This window comes from Neoarius graeffei, chromosome 11, assembly GCF_027579695.1.
Source record: "Neoarius graeffei isolate fNeoGra1 chromosome 11, fNeoGra1.pri, whole genome shotgun sequence".
Classification (NCBI taxonomy): Eukaryota; Metazoa; Chordata; class Actinopteri; order Siluriformes; family Ariidae; genus Neoarius; species Neoarius graeffei.
In genome coordinates, this window is record NC_083579.1 from 8,365,524 (window position 1) to 8,384,308 (window position 18,785).

The window sequence follows — 18,785 nt, forward strand, 5'->3', positions numbered from 1 at the left end:
ATTCATTATCTAGTACGTTTACAATGATGCACAACTTGTTTTTAAGGGTCCATGCACTGGCAACCAGCAGAGTTTGGCCCACAGTCGGCTGTGGGATGCCGTGGTCGGCTTTCTCCATGTTTTCGCCCACATGCAGATGAAGCTTTCTCAGGTCTGCATAAAAATAACACCAGTACAAATGGCAGATTTGAGAAAAAAAAAATCTGAATCATAAATTATTCAGGTGAAAATACTGCACCATAATGCATACCAATAGTTTGATGCAGAACTCAATAAAACTAAAAATATCTCAGACGATCGAGGAAACATACATTACGTGACAGCAGATGTCAGTCTCTGGTGATGCGAGCTAAAAATACTGTGATAGGTGACAATATTGTGCTACATCCAGGATTCGAGTCAGATTGAGCTTCTAAAGGAACTGATGGATCTGCTGAAAGACATGGTGGTGATGCTGTTGTCGATGCTAGAAGGTAAGAACGTAATTGTTTTTCAAGAAAAATGGATGAGAAAAGAAAGTCATGAGTACAGGTCACAAATGGATATCCCTCACTTCCAGTGAAATACTAAACAAAAAGCCCATTCTTTGATGATACATACTATACCACCAGTCAAAGGTTTTTCAACAACCTACACTCACTGGCCACTTTAATAGGAACTCGTTCTTGATGCTAAGATTCCTGTTCTTGGCTGAAGGACTGGAACCCAATGTGGTCTTCTTTCTGCTGTTGCATGCAGAGATGCTTTTCTGCTCACTACGGTTGTAAAGAGTGATTATATGAGTTCCTTCCTGGCAGCTCGAACCAATCTGGTCATTTTCCTCTGATCTTTCTGATCAACAAGGCGTTTGTTTCCACCCACAGAACTGTCTCTCCCTCACTCGATGATGTTTTTTGTTTTTCGCACCATTCTGTCTGTGTAAACTCTATAGACTGTTGTGTGTGAAAACCCCAGGAGATCAGCGGTTTCTGAAATGCTCAAACCAGTCCATCTGGCTCAAACCAACACCCATGCCACAGTGAAAGAAAGTTACACTTTGAGATCACAATTTTTCCCGTTCTGATGTTGATGTTGAAGTGAACATTAATTAACTGGAGCTCTTGATTTGTATCTGCATGATTTGATGCGTTGTGCTGCTGTGAAGGGATCGGCTGATTAGAGAACTACAGAAAACAGAACTATAGAAAAATAAAGTGGCCAGTGAGTGTATATTTTATGACTGTAACTCACTGGAAGCTCCAGATATTTAAGTTGTTCCATGAAATCGAGTCGTACATGAGCTGATACGCACCTTGTTGCTTATAAGCCATGTATGACCAGATTGAGTGGAATAACTGTTTTATTCTATTCACATTCACTGGATTCTGAGAAACAGCATTTTTTTAATTTTTTGCAAATTCGATAAATAAAAACTTTATACAAAACGTCCGACAAAATAATTTCCGCTCAGAATGTAAACAAACCGGCAGTAGCAATTTTTGAAAAAAAAAAAAAAACCCGCAATAATAATAATAATAATAATAATAATAATAATTCTTGAAAAAAGTTAAAAAGATACATTCTTACCATCAAATACTTTTATTCCATATTTTGTTGCTTTTTTAATTTTTTGGGGTTTTGTTTTCGAGTAGAGTTTTTATTTCATCCTCGGTTCGTTCAGCAACACGCTCCACCATTTTGTTTTTCTCTACTCACGGTATATGAGCTGATATCCTAGTAGTAGAGTAACCAATCAGAGCGCGGGATTGCTCATATCCAGTGATTGTGGATAGAATAATGTAACAATATTCCAACAATTTATCAGAAGAGTATAACTTGGTGGAATGGATGAATGGAAGTTCCGTTTATGCCAATTAAGGACAACATGGCTAACATGTAATGAGGACACCATTTTAACCCTTTGATGCAAAACATGGGTCAAAAGTGACCCGGCTGAGTTTTTATCTTCTATATCTTTGCAATAACTTAATTCCATCATTCAGTATTCAAGGTATTCCTCAATTAACTTGTTTTTGATCATCATCCATCCTTATTTTATTTTTTCCTTTCTTACTTTTTGAATAAAAACCCTTTTTGTATCACTACCCTTCTAATGCACAACATGGGTCAAAAACGACCTGCGTTCATTTTCCAGGTTATTTCATGTATGGCTGAGTGTTTCTGTGATATAATTTTGAAATAAATTCATTTTGTCATTTACTTTTCCAAATATGCAGTAAATATCTTGTTTTTGTTTGGCACAAATCATCATTTTTATTTTTCCTTTCTTAAAGTTATGAACAAGCACAGCTTTTGTAATTCTACATCAAGTTTACACACATGGGTCAGAACCGACCCGCACGCATTTACTCCAGCGTTTGGTGGGAGCTGTGAATTGTGCTTGTGTCAGACATTTCACAGCTCAGCACAGCGCCCTTTGCCCATCTAATACATGGAAGTAATGTTTTTCAATTGTTCTAATTGCCTTAGAAAAAAATTGATTACGTTTAGGTTACCTTGAGAGTGAGTAGATTACTTGTCAGAAAGTTACAAGTAATTACTATTAGCTACCGAGCTGTCGACATATTCTACTTTAGCTGGCTAATTTTATTGTAGTTGGCTTAGCTAACTACATAGTTAATAAATAAATAACCGGCCCCATTCACTGCTAAAGTAATTACTTGAAACAAATTATTATTATTATAGTATTAAGACATTTAATTTTAAATCACACTTGGATGACCCATGTGTAGTAATATAAAAAGTATTTTTGTTCATAAAGTAGGAAAGAAAAAATTAAATTAATGATTTGTGGTAATTAAAAACAAGATATTTAAAGAATGCTTGGAATATTCAATCATAAAATAAATTGATTTCAAAAGATAGAGCAAAGAAAAACTCAGTCGGCATGAAATAACCTGGAAAATGGATGTGGGTCATTTTTGACCCATGTTGTGCATTAGAAGGGGTGTGCATATGTTTTGCATCAAAGGGTTAAAAGTTGGAAATATGTACGTAGGTTGTATCATGTAGAAATGGGAATTGGATCTAAACACTTTCAATGAAGCCTTTCAGTGAGTATTTTTATATGCTTGGTGTTGCATTTTCAGGAAATGTTGTGAATGGTACAATCGGCAAACAGATGGTGGACATGCTGGTGGAATCGTCCAGCAACGTTGAAATGATCCTCACGTTCTTTGACATGTTCCTGAAACTCAAAGACCTTGTATCTTCTGATACCTTCAAAGAATATGACCCTGATGGACAAGGGCTTATCTCCAAGAAGGACTTCCAGAAGGCCATGGAGGGCTACAAACGCTACACGGTATCGGAGATGGAATTCCTCTTGTCTTGTGCAGAGACGAATGAGAGCAAGCTCCTGGACTATCGTGCATTTGTGGCACATTTTCACGAACCGGCTAAAGATATTGGTTTCAACGTGGCTGTTCTTTTGACCAACCTGTCAGAGCACATGCCTCATGATGCTCGATTACGGAACTTTCTCGAGTTAGCTGATAGCGTGCTCAGGTATTTCCAGCCTCACCTGGGCAGGATTGAGATCATGGGCAGCGGGAAACGGGTTGAGAGGGTCTATTTTGAAATCAGCGAGTCAAGCCGGATGCAGTGGGAGAAACCACAGGTAATGAACGATGTTAATCTGGAGAAGGGAAACTTGTTTGAATTGCAAAATATTTATCAAACTTTGTTGCAGAACTTTATGGCCATTGCATGTCATGATTACAGACAGTTACTTGGACAGTCGCCTGGTATTTGCGTGCGGGGCGTGGATTTTGATGAAAACTGTGGTGTGTCTCAGTTATGTGGAAATAAATAGCTGACATTCCACACTCGCCTGATTTCATGACCTTCATTTAGCATCTTATGCCTACATTAAGTTGTATGCATAATGAATTGCTCGAGTAATTAACTGTATTAAAAATAAAATGCAAAATAATACAATGTGCTGGATCAAGTGCTATTCTATACCCTGACAAAATAATGAAGAATGGAAGCCGTATTGTTACATTAAACCAGTTCATGCTACAATACATTGGCAATATATTACATAGATGCCTATTAGATGTTTATTTCAATGGGAAAAAAAAGTGACGTGCTTTTCTGGTCCGTATTTTCTAGCCTACGAGATTTTTCTTGCATAATGGTGCATGCGATTTTATCTTATTGATGTATCGAATATTGAAAAATCTGGTTTCTGATACTTCCGCTCAAGAAAAATCAAACAACCTTGGAGGCATAAAGCTACGATGATAGTCCAGTTTGCGATGCTTTGTGATGGGTTATCGATGAAAATGAGGCGTTTTGGTGGTGATGCATGGCGATATACAGGTGAGATAAAAGTTGTGGTCACACAGCAGGCAAACACTTGACTCTCACGCTTTCGATCACTCACAGAACCCAGTTGCTATGGGAAACACCTGATGCTAATTTGAGTGCAATCAGTACTTGCATATACAACCCCGATTAAAAAAAAATTGGAACAAAGTACAAATTGTAAATAAAAGCGGAATGCAATGATGTGGAAGTTTCAAAATTCCATATTTTATTCAGAATAGAACATAGATGACATATCAAATGTTTAAACTGAGAAAATGTATCATTTAAAGAGAAAAATTAGGTGATTTTAAATTTCATGACAACAACACATCTCAAAAAAGTTGGGACAAGGCCATGTTTCCCACTGTGAGACATCCCCTTTTCTCTTTACAACAGTCTGTAAACGTCTGGGGACTGAGGAGACAAGTTGCTCAAGTTTAGGGATAGGAATGTTAATCCATTCTTGTCTAATGCAGGATTCTAGTTGCTCAACTGTCTTAGGTCTTTTTTGTCGTATCTTCCGTTTTATGATGCGCCAAATGTTTTCTATGGGTGAAAGATCTGGACTGCAGGCTGGCCAGTTCAGTACCCGGACCCTTCTTCTACGCAGCCATGATGCTGTAATTGATGCAGTATGTGGTTTGGCATTGTCATGTTGGAAAATGCAAGGTCTTCCCTGAAAGAGACGTCATCTGGATGGGAGCATATGTTGCTCTAGAACCTGGATATACCTTTCAGCATTGATGGTGTCTTTCCAGATGTGTAAGCTGCCCATGCCACACGCACTAATGCAACCCCATACCATCAGAGATGCAGGCTTCTGAACTGAGCGCTGATAACAACTTGGGTCGTCCTTCTCCTCTTTAGTCCGAATGACACGGCGTCCCTGATTTCCATAAAGAACTTCAAATTTTGATTCGTCTGACCACAGAACAGTTTTCCACTTTGCCACAGTCCATTTTAAATGAGCCTTGGCCCAGAGAAGACGTCTGTGCTTCTGGATCATGTTTAGATACGGCTTCTTCTTTGAACTATAGAGTTTTAGCTGGCAACGGCGGATGGCACGGTGAATTATGTTCACAGATAATGTTCTCTGGAAATATTCCTGAGCCCATTTTGTGATTTCCAATACAGAAGCATGCCTGTATGTGATGCAGTGCCGTCTAAGGGCCCGAAGATCACGGGCACCCAGTATGGTTTTCCGGCCTTGACCCTTACGCACAGAGATTCTTCCAGGTTCTCTGAATCTTTTGATGATATTATGCACTGTAGATGATGATATGTTCAAACTCTTTGCAATTTTACACTGTCGAACTCCTTTCTGATATTGCTCCACTATTTTTCGGCGCAGAATTAGGGGGGGTTGGTGATCCTCTTCCCATCTTTACTTCTGAGAGCCGCTGCCACTCCAAGATGCTCTTTTTATACCCAGTCATGTTAATGACCTATTGCCAATTGACCTAATGAGTTGCAATTTGGTCCTCCAGCTGTTCCTTTTTTGTACCTTTAACTTTTCCAGCCTCTTATTGCCCCTGTCCCAACTTTTTTGAGATGTGTTGCTGTCATGAAATGTCAAATGAGCCAATATTTGGCATGAAATTTCAAAATGTCTCACTTTCGACATTTGATATGTTGTCTATGTTCTATTGTGAATACAATATCCGTTTTTGAGATTTGTAAATTATTGCATTCCGTTTTTATTTACAATTTGTACTTTGTCCCAACTTTTTTGGAATTGGGGTTGTACAGAGGTGCTTGAAAGTTTGTGAACCCTTTAGAATTTTCTATATTTCTGCATAAATATGACCTAAAACATCATCAGAGTTTCACACAAGTTCTAAAAGTAGATAAAGAGAACCCAGTTAAACAAATGAGACAAAAATATTATACTTGGTCATTTATTTATTGAGGAAAATGATCCTGGAATTAAAATGGATTTTTGGAAGGTTGGCACCATTTGATTTACACAACATGCCTACCACTTTAAAGATCTCATCTCATCTCATCTCATTATCTCTAGCCGCTTTATCCTTCTACAGGGTCGCAGGCAAGCTGGAGCCTATCCCAGCTGACTACGGGCGAAAGGCGGGGTACACCCTGGACAAGTCGCCAGGTCATCACAGGGCTGACACATAGACACAGACAACCATTCACACTCACATTCACACCTACGGTCAATTTAGAGTCACCAGTTAACCTAACCTGCATGTCTTTGGACTGTGGGGGAAACCGGAGCACCCGGAGGAAACCCACGCGGACACGGGGAGAACATGCAAACTCCGCACAGAAAGGCCCTCGCCAGCCCCGGGGCTCGAACCCAGGACCTTCTTGCTGTGAGGCGACAGCGCTAACCACTACACCACCGTGCCGCCCACTTTAAAGATGCAAATTGTTTTTTATTGTGACACAAACAGTAATTAAGATGACAAAACAGAAATCTGGAGTGTGCATAGGTATTCACACGCCCACCCATCCTCAACTCAATACTTTGTAGAGCCACATTTTGCTGCAATTACAGCTGTGAGTCTCTTGGGGTATGTCTCTATTAGCTTAGTGCATCTAGCCACTGGGATTTTTGCCCATTCCTCAAGGCAAAACTGCTCCAACTCCTTCAAGTTAGATGGGTTGCGTTGGTGTACAGCAATCTTCAAGTTATGCCACAGATTCTCAATTGGATTGAGGTCTGGGCTTTGATTAGGCCATTCTAAGACATTTAAATGTTTCCGTTCAAACCACTCCAGTGTAGCTTCAGCAGTATGTTTAGGGTCATTGTCCTGCTGGAATGTAAACCTTCGTCCCAGTCTCAAACCTCTGGCCGACTCAAACAGATTTTCCTCCAGAATTGCCCTGTATTTAGTGCCATCCATCTTTCCTTCAGACCTGACCAGCTTTCCTGTCCCTGCAGATGAAAAATATCCCCACAGCATGATGCTGCCACCACCATGCTTCACTGTAGGAATGGTGTTCTCAGAGTGTTGGGTTTGTGCCACACATGGCATTTCACATGGCATGGAATTTCCCATGATGGCCAAAAAAAAATTTTAGTCTCATTTGACCAGAGAATCTTCTTCTATGTGCTTGTGGAGTCTGCCACATGCTGTTGGGCAAACTCCAAACGTGTTTTCTTCAGCAATAGCTTTTTTCTGGCCACTCTTCCCTAAAGCCCTGCTCTGTGGAGTGTACGGCTTAAAGTGGTCCTATGGACAGATACTCCCATCTCCGCTGTGGATCTCTGCAGCTCCTTCAGTGTTATCTTTGGTGTCTTTGTTGCACCTCTGATTAATGCCCTCCTTGCCCAGTCTGTGAGTTTTGGTGGGTGGCCTTCTCTTATCAGGTTTGTAGTGGTGCCATATTTTTTCCATTTAGCTATAATGGATTTAATGGTGCGACGTGGGATATTCAAAGTTTGGGATATTTTTTAAAACCCAACCCTGATCTACCGTATACGTCTCTGTCCTGTTAACTTTGTCTCTGACCTGTTTGGAGGCTCCTTGGTTTTCATGTTGCTTCCTTAGTAGTGTTGCAGAGTCAGGGTCCTTCCAGAACAGGTTGATTTATCCAGACATCATGTGACAGATCATGTGACACTTTGATTGCACACAGGTGGATCTTAATCAGCTAATTATGTGACTTATGAAGTGAATTGGTTGGACCAGCTCTTATTTAGGGGTTTCACATGAAATGGGGTGAATACTTATGCACACTCCAGATTTCTATTTTTTCATCTTAATTATGGTTTGTGTCACAATAATAATTTTTAAAAAATCACCTTTAAAGTGGTAGGCATGTTGTACAAATCAAATGGTGCTAACCCTCCAAAAATCCATTTTAATTCCAGCTTGTAATGTGACAAAACAGGACAAACACCAAGGGGAATGAATACTTTTGCAAGACACTGTATATCATATAGAATTGGTAATAGTAAAAAAAAAATCGACAGAGCTTATGCTAAAATGGTGGCCTTAATAATAATAATATATCTCTATATACATTTGAATAATTGCTCTAGGTCAAGGAGAGCAAGCGTCAGTTCATCTTCGACATTGTTAATGAAGGAGGAGAGAAAGAAAAGATGGAGCTCTTCGTGAACTTCTGCGAGGACACCATCTTTGAGATGCAGCTGGCTGCGCAGATCTCTGCCTCCGATCGTGACGAGGAGGTGCTGGGAATCGAAGAAGATGGAGTGGATGAGAGGAAGGACATCGATGAAAACCTGGCTACAGATAATGATGACCCTAAAGGAGCGCAGAGAGGCTTTTCTTTGATGGTTATGATGAAGTGGCTTCTCCTGACCCCTCTCTGGGTTCTGATGATGATAATATGTCTCTTCTCTGTAAGGAACATGAAGAGGCGGCTAAAAAAGATGACTATGAAAGGTCTTATTTTGACCATCACCGTCTTCTTCCAGAAGGTTTTATCAGCCATTTTTCAGACCATCTTAGGCACCGTCTGCTTTTTCCTACACGTCTTCTACCTCGTCTTTCTGAGTGGTTGCATTATCGAGTTTGCCAAAGAAACCAAACTCTCAGATTTCTTCAGAGATCTACCGCACCCAACCCTAGATGATGTCGCAGGGGTAAATGAAGGGGTGATCCAAAAGGTCAGAGGTTCTACACAGACCATATCATCCCGCAGTGACATTCAAGCAGTGACTCTGGATTTATCATATGTGTCCAGAAACCCTCAGCTACTTACTGACATATTTGGTCTCCAGTTAAGAAAGGAAGGAGGACAGTATATGCTACTGAGTCGAGATTCCGATGGCAGTATCGGTGAAGTCATGAATCCTTCGAAGTATCAGGTCAGTACAGTACATACACATACTTACACTGCAATGTCATCTGTATTAAAGTATAGTGCTGAGCGTAAATGAGTCCACCCCCTTTAAAAAGTAACATTTTAAACAATATCTCAATGAACACAAACAATTTCCAAAATGTTGACAAGACAAAGTTTAATATAACATCTGTTTAACTTATAACGGGAAAGTAAGGTTAATAATATAACTTAGATTAGGGTTGGGCGGTATCCAAATTTTGATACCTTTAAACTGTCTGTGTTTTCCCGGGGTATACAGTATTACCGAGAAAAAAATAATATTTTGTTTCGGCCTACTGTGTAACGTGCGCCTATGCCTCAAATGTACTATTTAAAAGCAGCATAGCGAATTGTGTGCATTGTGGTATGGATTAAGCAGCAAAGCGAATTTTGTGCATTGATGAATGGATTAAGAGATATTTCAAAGCATCACGCAACTCTTCCTTCATCTTGAAAATAGCATTCAACTGTCGTTTACACATGTCTGCGCTGAAACGCCATTTGCAGCACTATTTCACCTACTCCATCAAAAAAAAGTACACGATGAGCAGGATCTTACCCTTTCAAGCATGGGAAATAAAAAAAAGAAAAAGAATCAACCAACACCCAAGTCCGTTTAGACTGCGCGATAAACCATATTCTTCAGCGCAAATGAGGCGAACCTAATTCAAATGCGTGATAGCTGCACAAGGCAAAATCATATGGGCCCACGTCATGCCATGGCGGGGAAATTAATAATCAAATGGCCTTACCTTGCTTAAAACGTTGTCTTGATCACATAACTCCTTACAATTACTCCACTTAAATCCATACGGTTTAACACACCCAACAAAGATAGCAAGCGCATTGCTAATTCCCACCAGAAACCTAACAGTTTACGCTACGATGTTTTCTTCCGTTTCTTCAGTAGATGACATTTCAAACGTTTATTACCCACATCCCAAATGTCATACGTTATATTATTTTACCTTGTTGTTACTCATGTAACCTACTCAAAACACAACTCATTGGAGAGATCTCGTGGAAGTGGAGTACCCCAGGCTATGGTGTGCCTTAGGGGACATATTAGATTTTTCGTTTGGTTTGAAACCAAAATACTGCCACACTGCCGATGTTGGTTTTTTTTTTGCCACTAACTCGTTATCTTGACTTGCCATCTTTCAACCACGGTCTCGGTCTCTTTTTAACCCCGCCGACAGTAGTCGGAGGGGTTATTATTTTCACCTGCGTCAGTCTGTGTGTGTGTGTATCTGTCTGTCTGTCTGTGTGTCTGCAAGATATCTCAAGAACCAATGGATCGATTTGGACCAAATTTTGTACATGTGTTGCCAATCACCCAGGAAGGAAACCATTAAATTTTGGAGGTCAAAGGTCAAGGTCATGGCAGAACTTCGAAATTTTCGCCCAATGTATTTTAATAGGGAAAAGGCGGGGTTTGCACTCGTTAGAGTGTCCCTGTCTAGTTTTTTTTTAGATAGGACAGTATAGAGAGACAGGAAATGAGCGGGGGAGAGAGAGACGGGATCGGGAAATAACCTCGGGTCAGAATCGAACCCGGGTCCCCGGATTTATGGTAGGGTGCCTTAGCCATCTGAGCCATGACACCCCCGGGCTCAGTCTTTTGCGAAGCTTTCTGTCAGACTCCAAATGTCACGCAGGGTTGCCATGGTAACGACATAAACAACCCTGCACGCGATGAGAACTTCTTTAGGAAATTGATAGAATTAGTGAAAATACGATCACAGTTATTCGGGATGATCTTCAATTTATTATTTTATATTATGACCTCATGTACTCCATATTTATTTAGATATTATATATTTTTTTAAAATGACGGTAATGAGACCGATACCGTTGGTACTTTTGGATACCTCGGGATACCTTCTTACCGTAATACCGCCCAACCCTAACTTAGAATACACGTTTTTCAGTTTTACTCAAATTAGGGTGGTACAAAAATGAGTACACCCCACAACAAAAACTACTACATCTAGTACTTTGTATGGCCTCCATGATTTTTAATGACAGTGCCAAGTCTTCTAGGCATGGAATGAACAAGTTGGTGACATTTTGCAACATCAATCTTTTTCCATTCTTCAACAACGACCTCTTTTAGTGACTGGATGTTGGATGGAGAGTGATGCTCAACTGGTCTCTTCAGAATTCCCCATAGGTGTTCGACTGGGTTCAGATCAGGAGACGTACTTGGCCACTGAATCACTTTCACCCTGTTCTTCTTCAGAAATCCAACAGTGGCCATAGATGTGTGTTTAGGATCATTGTCATGTTGGAAAAGTGCATGACGACCAAGGGCACGGAGTGATGGTAGCATCTTCTCTTTCAGTATAGAGCAATACGTCTGTGAATTCATGATGCCATCAATGAAATGCAGCTCCCCGACACCAGCAGCACTCATGCAGCCCCACATAAGGACACTGCCACCACCATGTTTCACTGTCGGCACCAGGCATTTTTCTTTGTATTCTTCACCTTTGCGACGCCATACAGTTTTGAAGCCATCAGTTCCAAAAACATTTATCTTGGTCTCATCACTCCAGAGTATAGAGTCCCAGTAGTCTTCATCTTTGTCAGCATGGGCCCTGGCAAACTCTAGGTGGGCTTTTTTGTGCCTGGGCTTTCAGGCCAATTTATGCTGACAACGCAGTTCTCGCAGATGGTGTTGCAGATGGCGTCTGCGTAGCCCCCCCCTTCGCAGACGCTCTGCGCGCACCTCCCCAAAATTGTGACCACCGCAGAAGCCTCGCAGACAGCGTCGCAGACAAGAGGGCTCTGATTGGTCCACTCTACATCCGCTGTACACGCACTTCCGCTTCCCTACTTTCCCGGTTTGGTTTGTTTTCACGACCGCCATTTTTAAAAACACGAGCGAAGATGGAGCAGCACGAAGAGCGGTTGATTGAGGAAGTAAGTACATCTATACGACTCCAGTTCTAGTCATTATAAGTAACCGGAGGATAAAAACTCCACTAACCACACCCACCAACTACTCCTAGCGATTTCGCGACTTCACGCTAGAGCCCTGCACTCCCGCGGGACTCGCGGGACCTGCTGCAAAGCAGTGCAACGCGGGACAAATTTTGAAAGCTCATTGCGGGCGCGGGCGGGACCGGAAGTGCACATATGTGGGCATGGGCGGGAGTGGGAGTGCACATATGCGGCGCGGGCGGGAGCGGTGATAAGCTGCAGTCCCGCTAACTAAAAACGTGTTTGAAATAAAATTTATAAATTATTAATTTATGTCTATCATATACAGTATAATTTGTGCTGGATATTTCATTTGGCATTAATAAAAACATTTTAAGATGCCTAAATTTGCAGAGAGAGTCAGTTTGCCAGATTCAGTGAGGAATGGCATCTTAAATTTGCCATTGATCACCCTAATGGAAAATCCTTTGATAACTCTAATGACTCGCCGTTCACACCAACCTAGCAAGAGAACCATGAGTGAAGTGATTTACTGCTTGAGTTAGTCTACAACTCTAATCAGAGAGACAGGTTACACAGTGACAGTAGGCTTGACTCAATGCTATCCCAGAAATCCTTCGTGTAATATGCAAATTTGGCTGTCCAATCAGAGGCGGCCAAATTTGCATATTGCAGGAAGGATTTCTGGGATAGCATTGAGTCAAGCCTACCATCACTGTGTAACCTGTCTCTCTGATTAGAGTTGTTCACTCATGGTTCTCTTACTAGCTTTGCAATAAAAAAAAAAAACACATTGGTACAAAGCAAGCCCATTCACTTTTTTATGCTGATCAGAGAATTACAATGGTTTCTCATGTGACAACAATGTGCGATTTGCTATTAAATATTTTAATCGCTTGACAGCACTAATTATTATTATTATTATTATTATTATTATTAGAGACACTACATGCTGAATTCAGAAACAAGGTAAAGAATAACAAACGTGAGCTGTAGATATTTATGCTCAAATCCACTCAAAGTAGGGGGCGGGGCACCATCACGCTGTGTCAAGACAAGAACTTTCCTGAGAACACGAACGTCTGCATCATGCGGGATTTGCGGGCGGGAGCGGGACAAAATATGGCAGGCGCGGACGGGAGCGGGACTGAAAATCATAATTCTTTGTGGGCGGGAGTGGGACTGAAAATCATAATTCTTTGCGGGCGCAGGCGGGAGTGGTACTGCACAATGCGGGCAGGAGTGGGACTGAAAAATCCGACCCGCGCAGACCTCTACTTTGCGCCCCCTTGCGTTGTGGCGGTGAATAACATCGCGCAAGCCTATTACTCCCCGCTCAACGATAAATTACAACTGTCTGCGAAAAGCTATCTGCGAAAGCCTTGTCGCAAGAGCATGCAGAGGCCCTTAGGAGAGGCTTCTTTCGTGGACGGCATCCATGCATGCCATTCCTCTGCAGTGTACGCCGTATTGTGTCACGGGAAATAGTCACCCCAGTTTGGCTTTCTACTTCTTTAGATAACTGCAGTGAACTTGCATGCTGATTTTCTTCAACCCTTCTCATCAGAAGATGTTCCTGTCGAGGTGTTTAACTTTCGTGGATGACCTGGACGTCTCTGTGAGATGGTTGCATGGTTTTTGTACCACTTTTGCTACAGTATTCTGACTGATAAATAAAGCTTTGCTGATCTTCTTGTAGCCTTCACCTTTGTGGTGGAAAGAGACAAGTTGAGCATCACTCTCCATCCAGCATCCAGTCACTAAAAGAGGTCGTTGTTGAAGAATGGAAAAAGATTGATGTTGCAAAATGTCGCCAACTTGTTCATTCCATGCCTAGAAGACTCGGTGCTGTCATTAAAAATCATGGCGGCCATACAAAGTACTAGATGTAGTAGTTTTTGTTGTGGGGTGTACTCATTTTTGCATCACCCTAATTTGAGTAAAACTGAAAAATGTGTAATCTAAGTTATATTATTAACCTTACTTTCCCGTTATAAGTTAAACAGATGTTATATTAAACTTTCTTTTCAACATTTTGGAAATTGTGTTCATTGAGATATTGTTTAAAATGTTACTTTTCAAAGGGGGTTTACGCTGAGCACTGTATGCACACTGAAACGCTTGTGAAAACTGCCACACAGGAATCTTTGCCAAAGTGTACTACAATGCATTTTTTTTTGTTTGTTTGTTTAAGATTAGATTTGTGACCACAAATCTAGACAGTCACTACTAGAGCAGCGGCTACAATTATCGACACCTTTTTAGATCTCATCTCATCTCATTATCTCTAGCCGCTTTATCCTTCTACAGGGTCGCAGGCAAGCTGGAGCCTATCCCAGCTGACTACGGGCGAAAGGCGGGGTACACCCTGGACAAGTCGCCAGGTCATCACAGGGCTGACACATAGACACAGACAACCATTCACACTCACATTCACACCTACGGTCAATTTAGAGTCACCAGTTAACCTAACCTGCATGTCTTTGGACTATGGGGGAAACCGGAGCACCCGGAGGAAACCCACGCGGACACGGGGAGAACATGCAAACTCCACACAGAAAGGCCCTCGCCGGCCCCGGGGCTCGAACCCAGACCTTCTTACTGTGAGGCGACAGCGCTAACCACTACACCACCGTGCCGCACCTTTTTAGATTTACCAATAAAAAACAATTTTACAAAGGTGAGTTTCAGTTCCAACAGTTATTATTGGTTAATTAATCAACCGGAAGACCCGCCTCGCCCTTTGATCTTGTCGTCTGATGACACAGCTCGTTACCTGAGATGGAATTTTTTCATCACGATCAGCAATTTTTTGGAAAACCCTAATGTTATCTTCACAGGTAAGCATGGTGGAAAGATCTCGGACCTGTTTTTACTTCTCAAATTCACTGATATTTCATGATGTCCTTGTCGAAACCTACTTTGTTTCTTACTTTTTCATTTGACAGTCGCCATTTTGTATCTAAACGCACATTTGAGAAGTCATGTGAGGTGTCGATAATAGTGATCACTTTCACCAGTGTCCACCGTTATCGACACCCTGTGGAATTAAGCGACATTTACAACTGTTATGGATCGATGTTTGTGTAACATTGTTGAAGTTGCTGAAGTACTTAAAAAAAAAAGTGCTGTGGTTTATTATAATAATCTTTTTTTTCAGATTCATAACAGAATGGAATGTTTATAGAGTATTTGGAATCCGATTGCAATCAATAGAATTGGACCAGAATTAAATTCCTAACATATATAAAAAAAATTACATGCTTGAAATATTCAGATTTTTCTATTCCATTCAGAAAATATTTTTTGCAGTTTCTTGTAAATATCGACCACGTTTTATATTTTGGTTGGAGGAATGACATGCGACCTTTGACCTGGATTTCCATATGGTTACAATGTCAGTTGCCTGTTGACATTTATTGGTAAACAACAAAACTAGAAATTAATACAAACCACAACGAATGATTAACAAAATGTGATCTAGGAAAATACTTAAAGTGGGTCGAAAGTGGAACAAAAAGATTTTCAGACGCAGGTTAAACATTATCAGTTCATTTGTTTACAAGCATTAGAATTACTTCCTCATTCACGTAAACACTGACATCGATATATTTATATAAAAGATATTTTGTACTAAATATAAGCCTATGTAAAACAAATTTTAAATAAAAACTGTTTTGTTAGCTTAATACCACATACCGATTTTTATTTTTTATTTTTTTTAATAAATAATCATCTGGCTGTCGATAATTGTGGAACGGTGTCGATAACTGTGGACAAAGGTGTCGATAATTGTGGTACGGTGTCACGTGATCTCATCTCATTATCTCTAGCCGCTTTATCCTGTCCTACAGGGTCGCAGGCAAGCTGGAGCCTATCCCAGCTGACTACGGGCGAAAGGCGGGGTACACCCTGGACAAGTCGCCAGGTCGTCACAGGGCTGAGACATAGACACAGACAACCATTCACACTCACATTCACACCTACAGTCAATTTAGAGTCACCAGTTAACCTAACCTGCATGTCTTTGGACTGTGGGGGAAACCGGAGCACCCGGAGGAAACCCACGCGGACACGGGGAGAACATGCAAACTCTGCACAGAAAGGCCCTCGCCGGCCATGGGGCTCGAACCCGGACCTTCTTGCTGTGAGGCGACAGCGCTAACCACTACACCACTGTGCCGCCGTCACGTGATCTGATACGCTAAATAATCCGGAATCAACTCGGATGCTTTTCTGCTCACCACGGTTGTAAAGAGTGATTGTATGAGTTACTATATCCTTCCTGGCAAAAAAAAGCTCGAACCAGTCTGTCCATTTTCCTCTGATCGCTCTTATCAACAAGGCATTTGTTTCCACCCACAGAACTGTCACTCACTCACTCATAGACATATAAACATAGACGCCACATTGAGCTGGTGGCCCATTGCTGGGATACGTCAGAGTGTCCACCATATTGGATGTGGCAAATCTTCCCTGTAAACCAATGCAAGTAAATGGACTGAACTTCATAAAGCCCCTTTCTACAATAATATTTAACTCGATGCCTTTTATTCACCCATTAAGACACACACGTACCATATATATTTGGGAAACAAACAGGCATCAAAACAACATGTATAACTTTTAATGTGATGGTTATAAATAGTGTGCGAAATACCCTGTACACTGCAAACTAGCGACAGATACGCGATAGATAGCTCAGGTAAGCTAATCAGTCAGCATACCGTAGCAAGCTGCCAAAACCTGAGGCCACAATAACCAACCTACAAAACTGAATATGATAAATGATGGAAATAGTGGAAAAACTGGAAGTAGTGAATGAAAATAAAAATGTACTGTTTTATTTATTGAGTCACCACACAGACCTACTCTCGTTGAATAAAGTGAGCTGAATGACCGCCAAACTGAGTTCGGCCAGGTTCTAACGTCATACCAAAACAAAATACATCACTGATTCTTTCACATTCAGAAAGGTTAAAAACATTCATCATACGTTCAAAAATGTTCATCATAGTGTGACACTGTATTATCTAATTCTCACTGCTTATAACTCTACACCTCCCCGGTGGAGATGAGCTGGGAAACTGAAGACTGAAGGAACAGCTCCCTCTCTGATCCTGACTGTCTGACCTGTTCTGTCCAAATCCTCCGTTCTGAAGTGTTCACTGCAGAGCATGGACGACGGAGTAGCAGAAAACCCTTCCCGTCGCACAGCTGTCTCCCACTGCTTTTTCATGTTTTTATTTTTGGGAAACCTACATAGTATGTGAAAAGTTAGCTAAGCAACTAACAACAATCAGCGTAGTTACGAAGGAAATACTTCGTTGTTTGGAGACAGGTTTCACCGAGCGGCTATTATGCGCGAGACTTCATATTAGCCACAAAGTCAGAAAAATCTGTTCGTAAAATTACGTTATGACCAAATACAATGAAAAGTATTTTTCCAGTCTCACCTGTGAAAGGTAATCCCATGTGATCTCGTTTGGACGGTAAACCTGTTGGTACAGTTAAACGCAGCACATGAATGAGGCATCTTTATTCTCGGCTACTGTCTAGACGCAGGGCCGGCTCTCTTTGGCTGCCCTAGGCGAGATTGAGTTTTGGCGCCCCCCCAATGAAAAAAAACCCCTCTAATAACATCTAAATAACACTTTAATCCAATCACTCTATTCTATTACTATTAAACAATGTACGGTGCATGGACAATAAACAGGAAGTCATTTTTATCTTTTTCATTATTGTTATTGTTATCATTATTCACATAAAGTGTCACAAAGTAAAATGACCACACAAATTCAATACATATCTCCATATAATGGGCAAAAACTCTTCCGCACCCTGTTCAAAGTGTAGTGCATGGACAATAAACAAGAAATTATTTTTAGTTTCTTTTTTGCTATTAAAAGTTAAGTCATCTCTGAAGAATTAACAAATTAAATGAATAAAAAATTCTACAATTCTAAATTGTGCAAACTTAAGCACCCTGTTAGGACATCAATGGGCTGTATTTTCAAACAAAAGTGCTATTATGGGTATTTTGTTATTGAAGTCTATTGCTGTTTGCATCTAGTTAGCTAGGCGGACATTGATTCAGGCGTCTAAAATATTAATTTGCCACTATAATGGTTGATATGAGAGATTAGATCAGACTTACCTCTATACTTGGCTCTATTTGTTTCTTCCTGTCGCCTTCGTTTGTGCCCTTGCGCACCCGAGAGTTTGGATTTCTTCATTTAAGCACTTGTAGTCTGGGCTACTTTTTGCAGTGGATAGCCATTCTCATTCCCCGATGAACACCGCTCCCCCCGCCCCCCTTATAACCTATCATTGCGCATTTTTAGTAGGCATAAGGAAATCACCGACCACTACTGCGTAGGCTACACTAGTTTTTCAACCTTTTTGAGCCAGGGCGCACTTTTTTCAATGAAAAAATCTCAAGGCACATCACCAATAGAAAATGTTGACTGAAACTAAAACACTGTTGCCAATATTTACAATATACAGTCATTCTATAATTTTCCACGGTACACTTGGTGATCTCTCATGGCACACTAGTGTTCCGCAGTACTAGAGTTCGGCAGCACAGTGGTTGAAAACACTGTACACCACTGATGCACTTGGTAACATCTCCATTCAATAACTCCATCCCTCCTTTTTGGTGGGGTTTTGGTCGCCCTTGGCGCCCCTGGGCACACTTTGCGCTC

At 41.0% G+C, this 18,785-nt stretch overlaps 1 protein-coding gene across 1 annotated transcript in view; it reads left to right on the top strand.

The window, feature by feature from the left end:
• ryr2b (ryanodine receptor 2b (cardiac)) overlaps positions 1 to 18,785 on the top strand; it is a 210,519-nt gene that overhangs the window by 166,501 nt on the left and 25,233 nt on the right. Inside the window, exons 85-88 of the mRNA XM_060933368.1 lie at positions 47 to 151; positions 392 to 473; positions 3,090 to 3,619; positions 8,324 to 9,091. Coding sequence (XP_060789351.1) covers positions 47 to 151; positions 392 to 473; positions 3,090 to 3,619; positions 8,324 to 9,091 — 1,485 coding nt within the window. The remainder of the gene's footprint in view (positions 1 to 46; positions 152 to 391; positions 474 to 3,089; positions 3,620 to 8,323; positions 9,092 to 18,785) is intronic.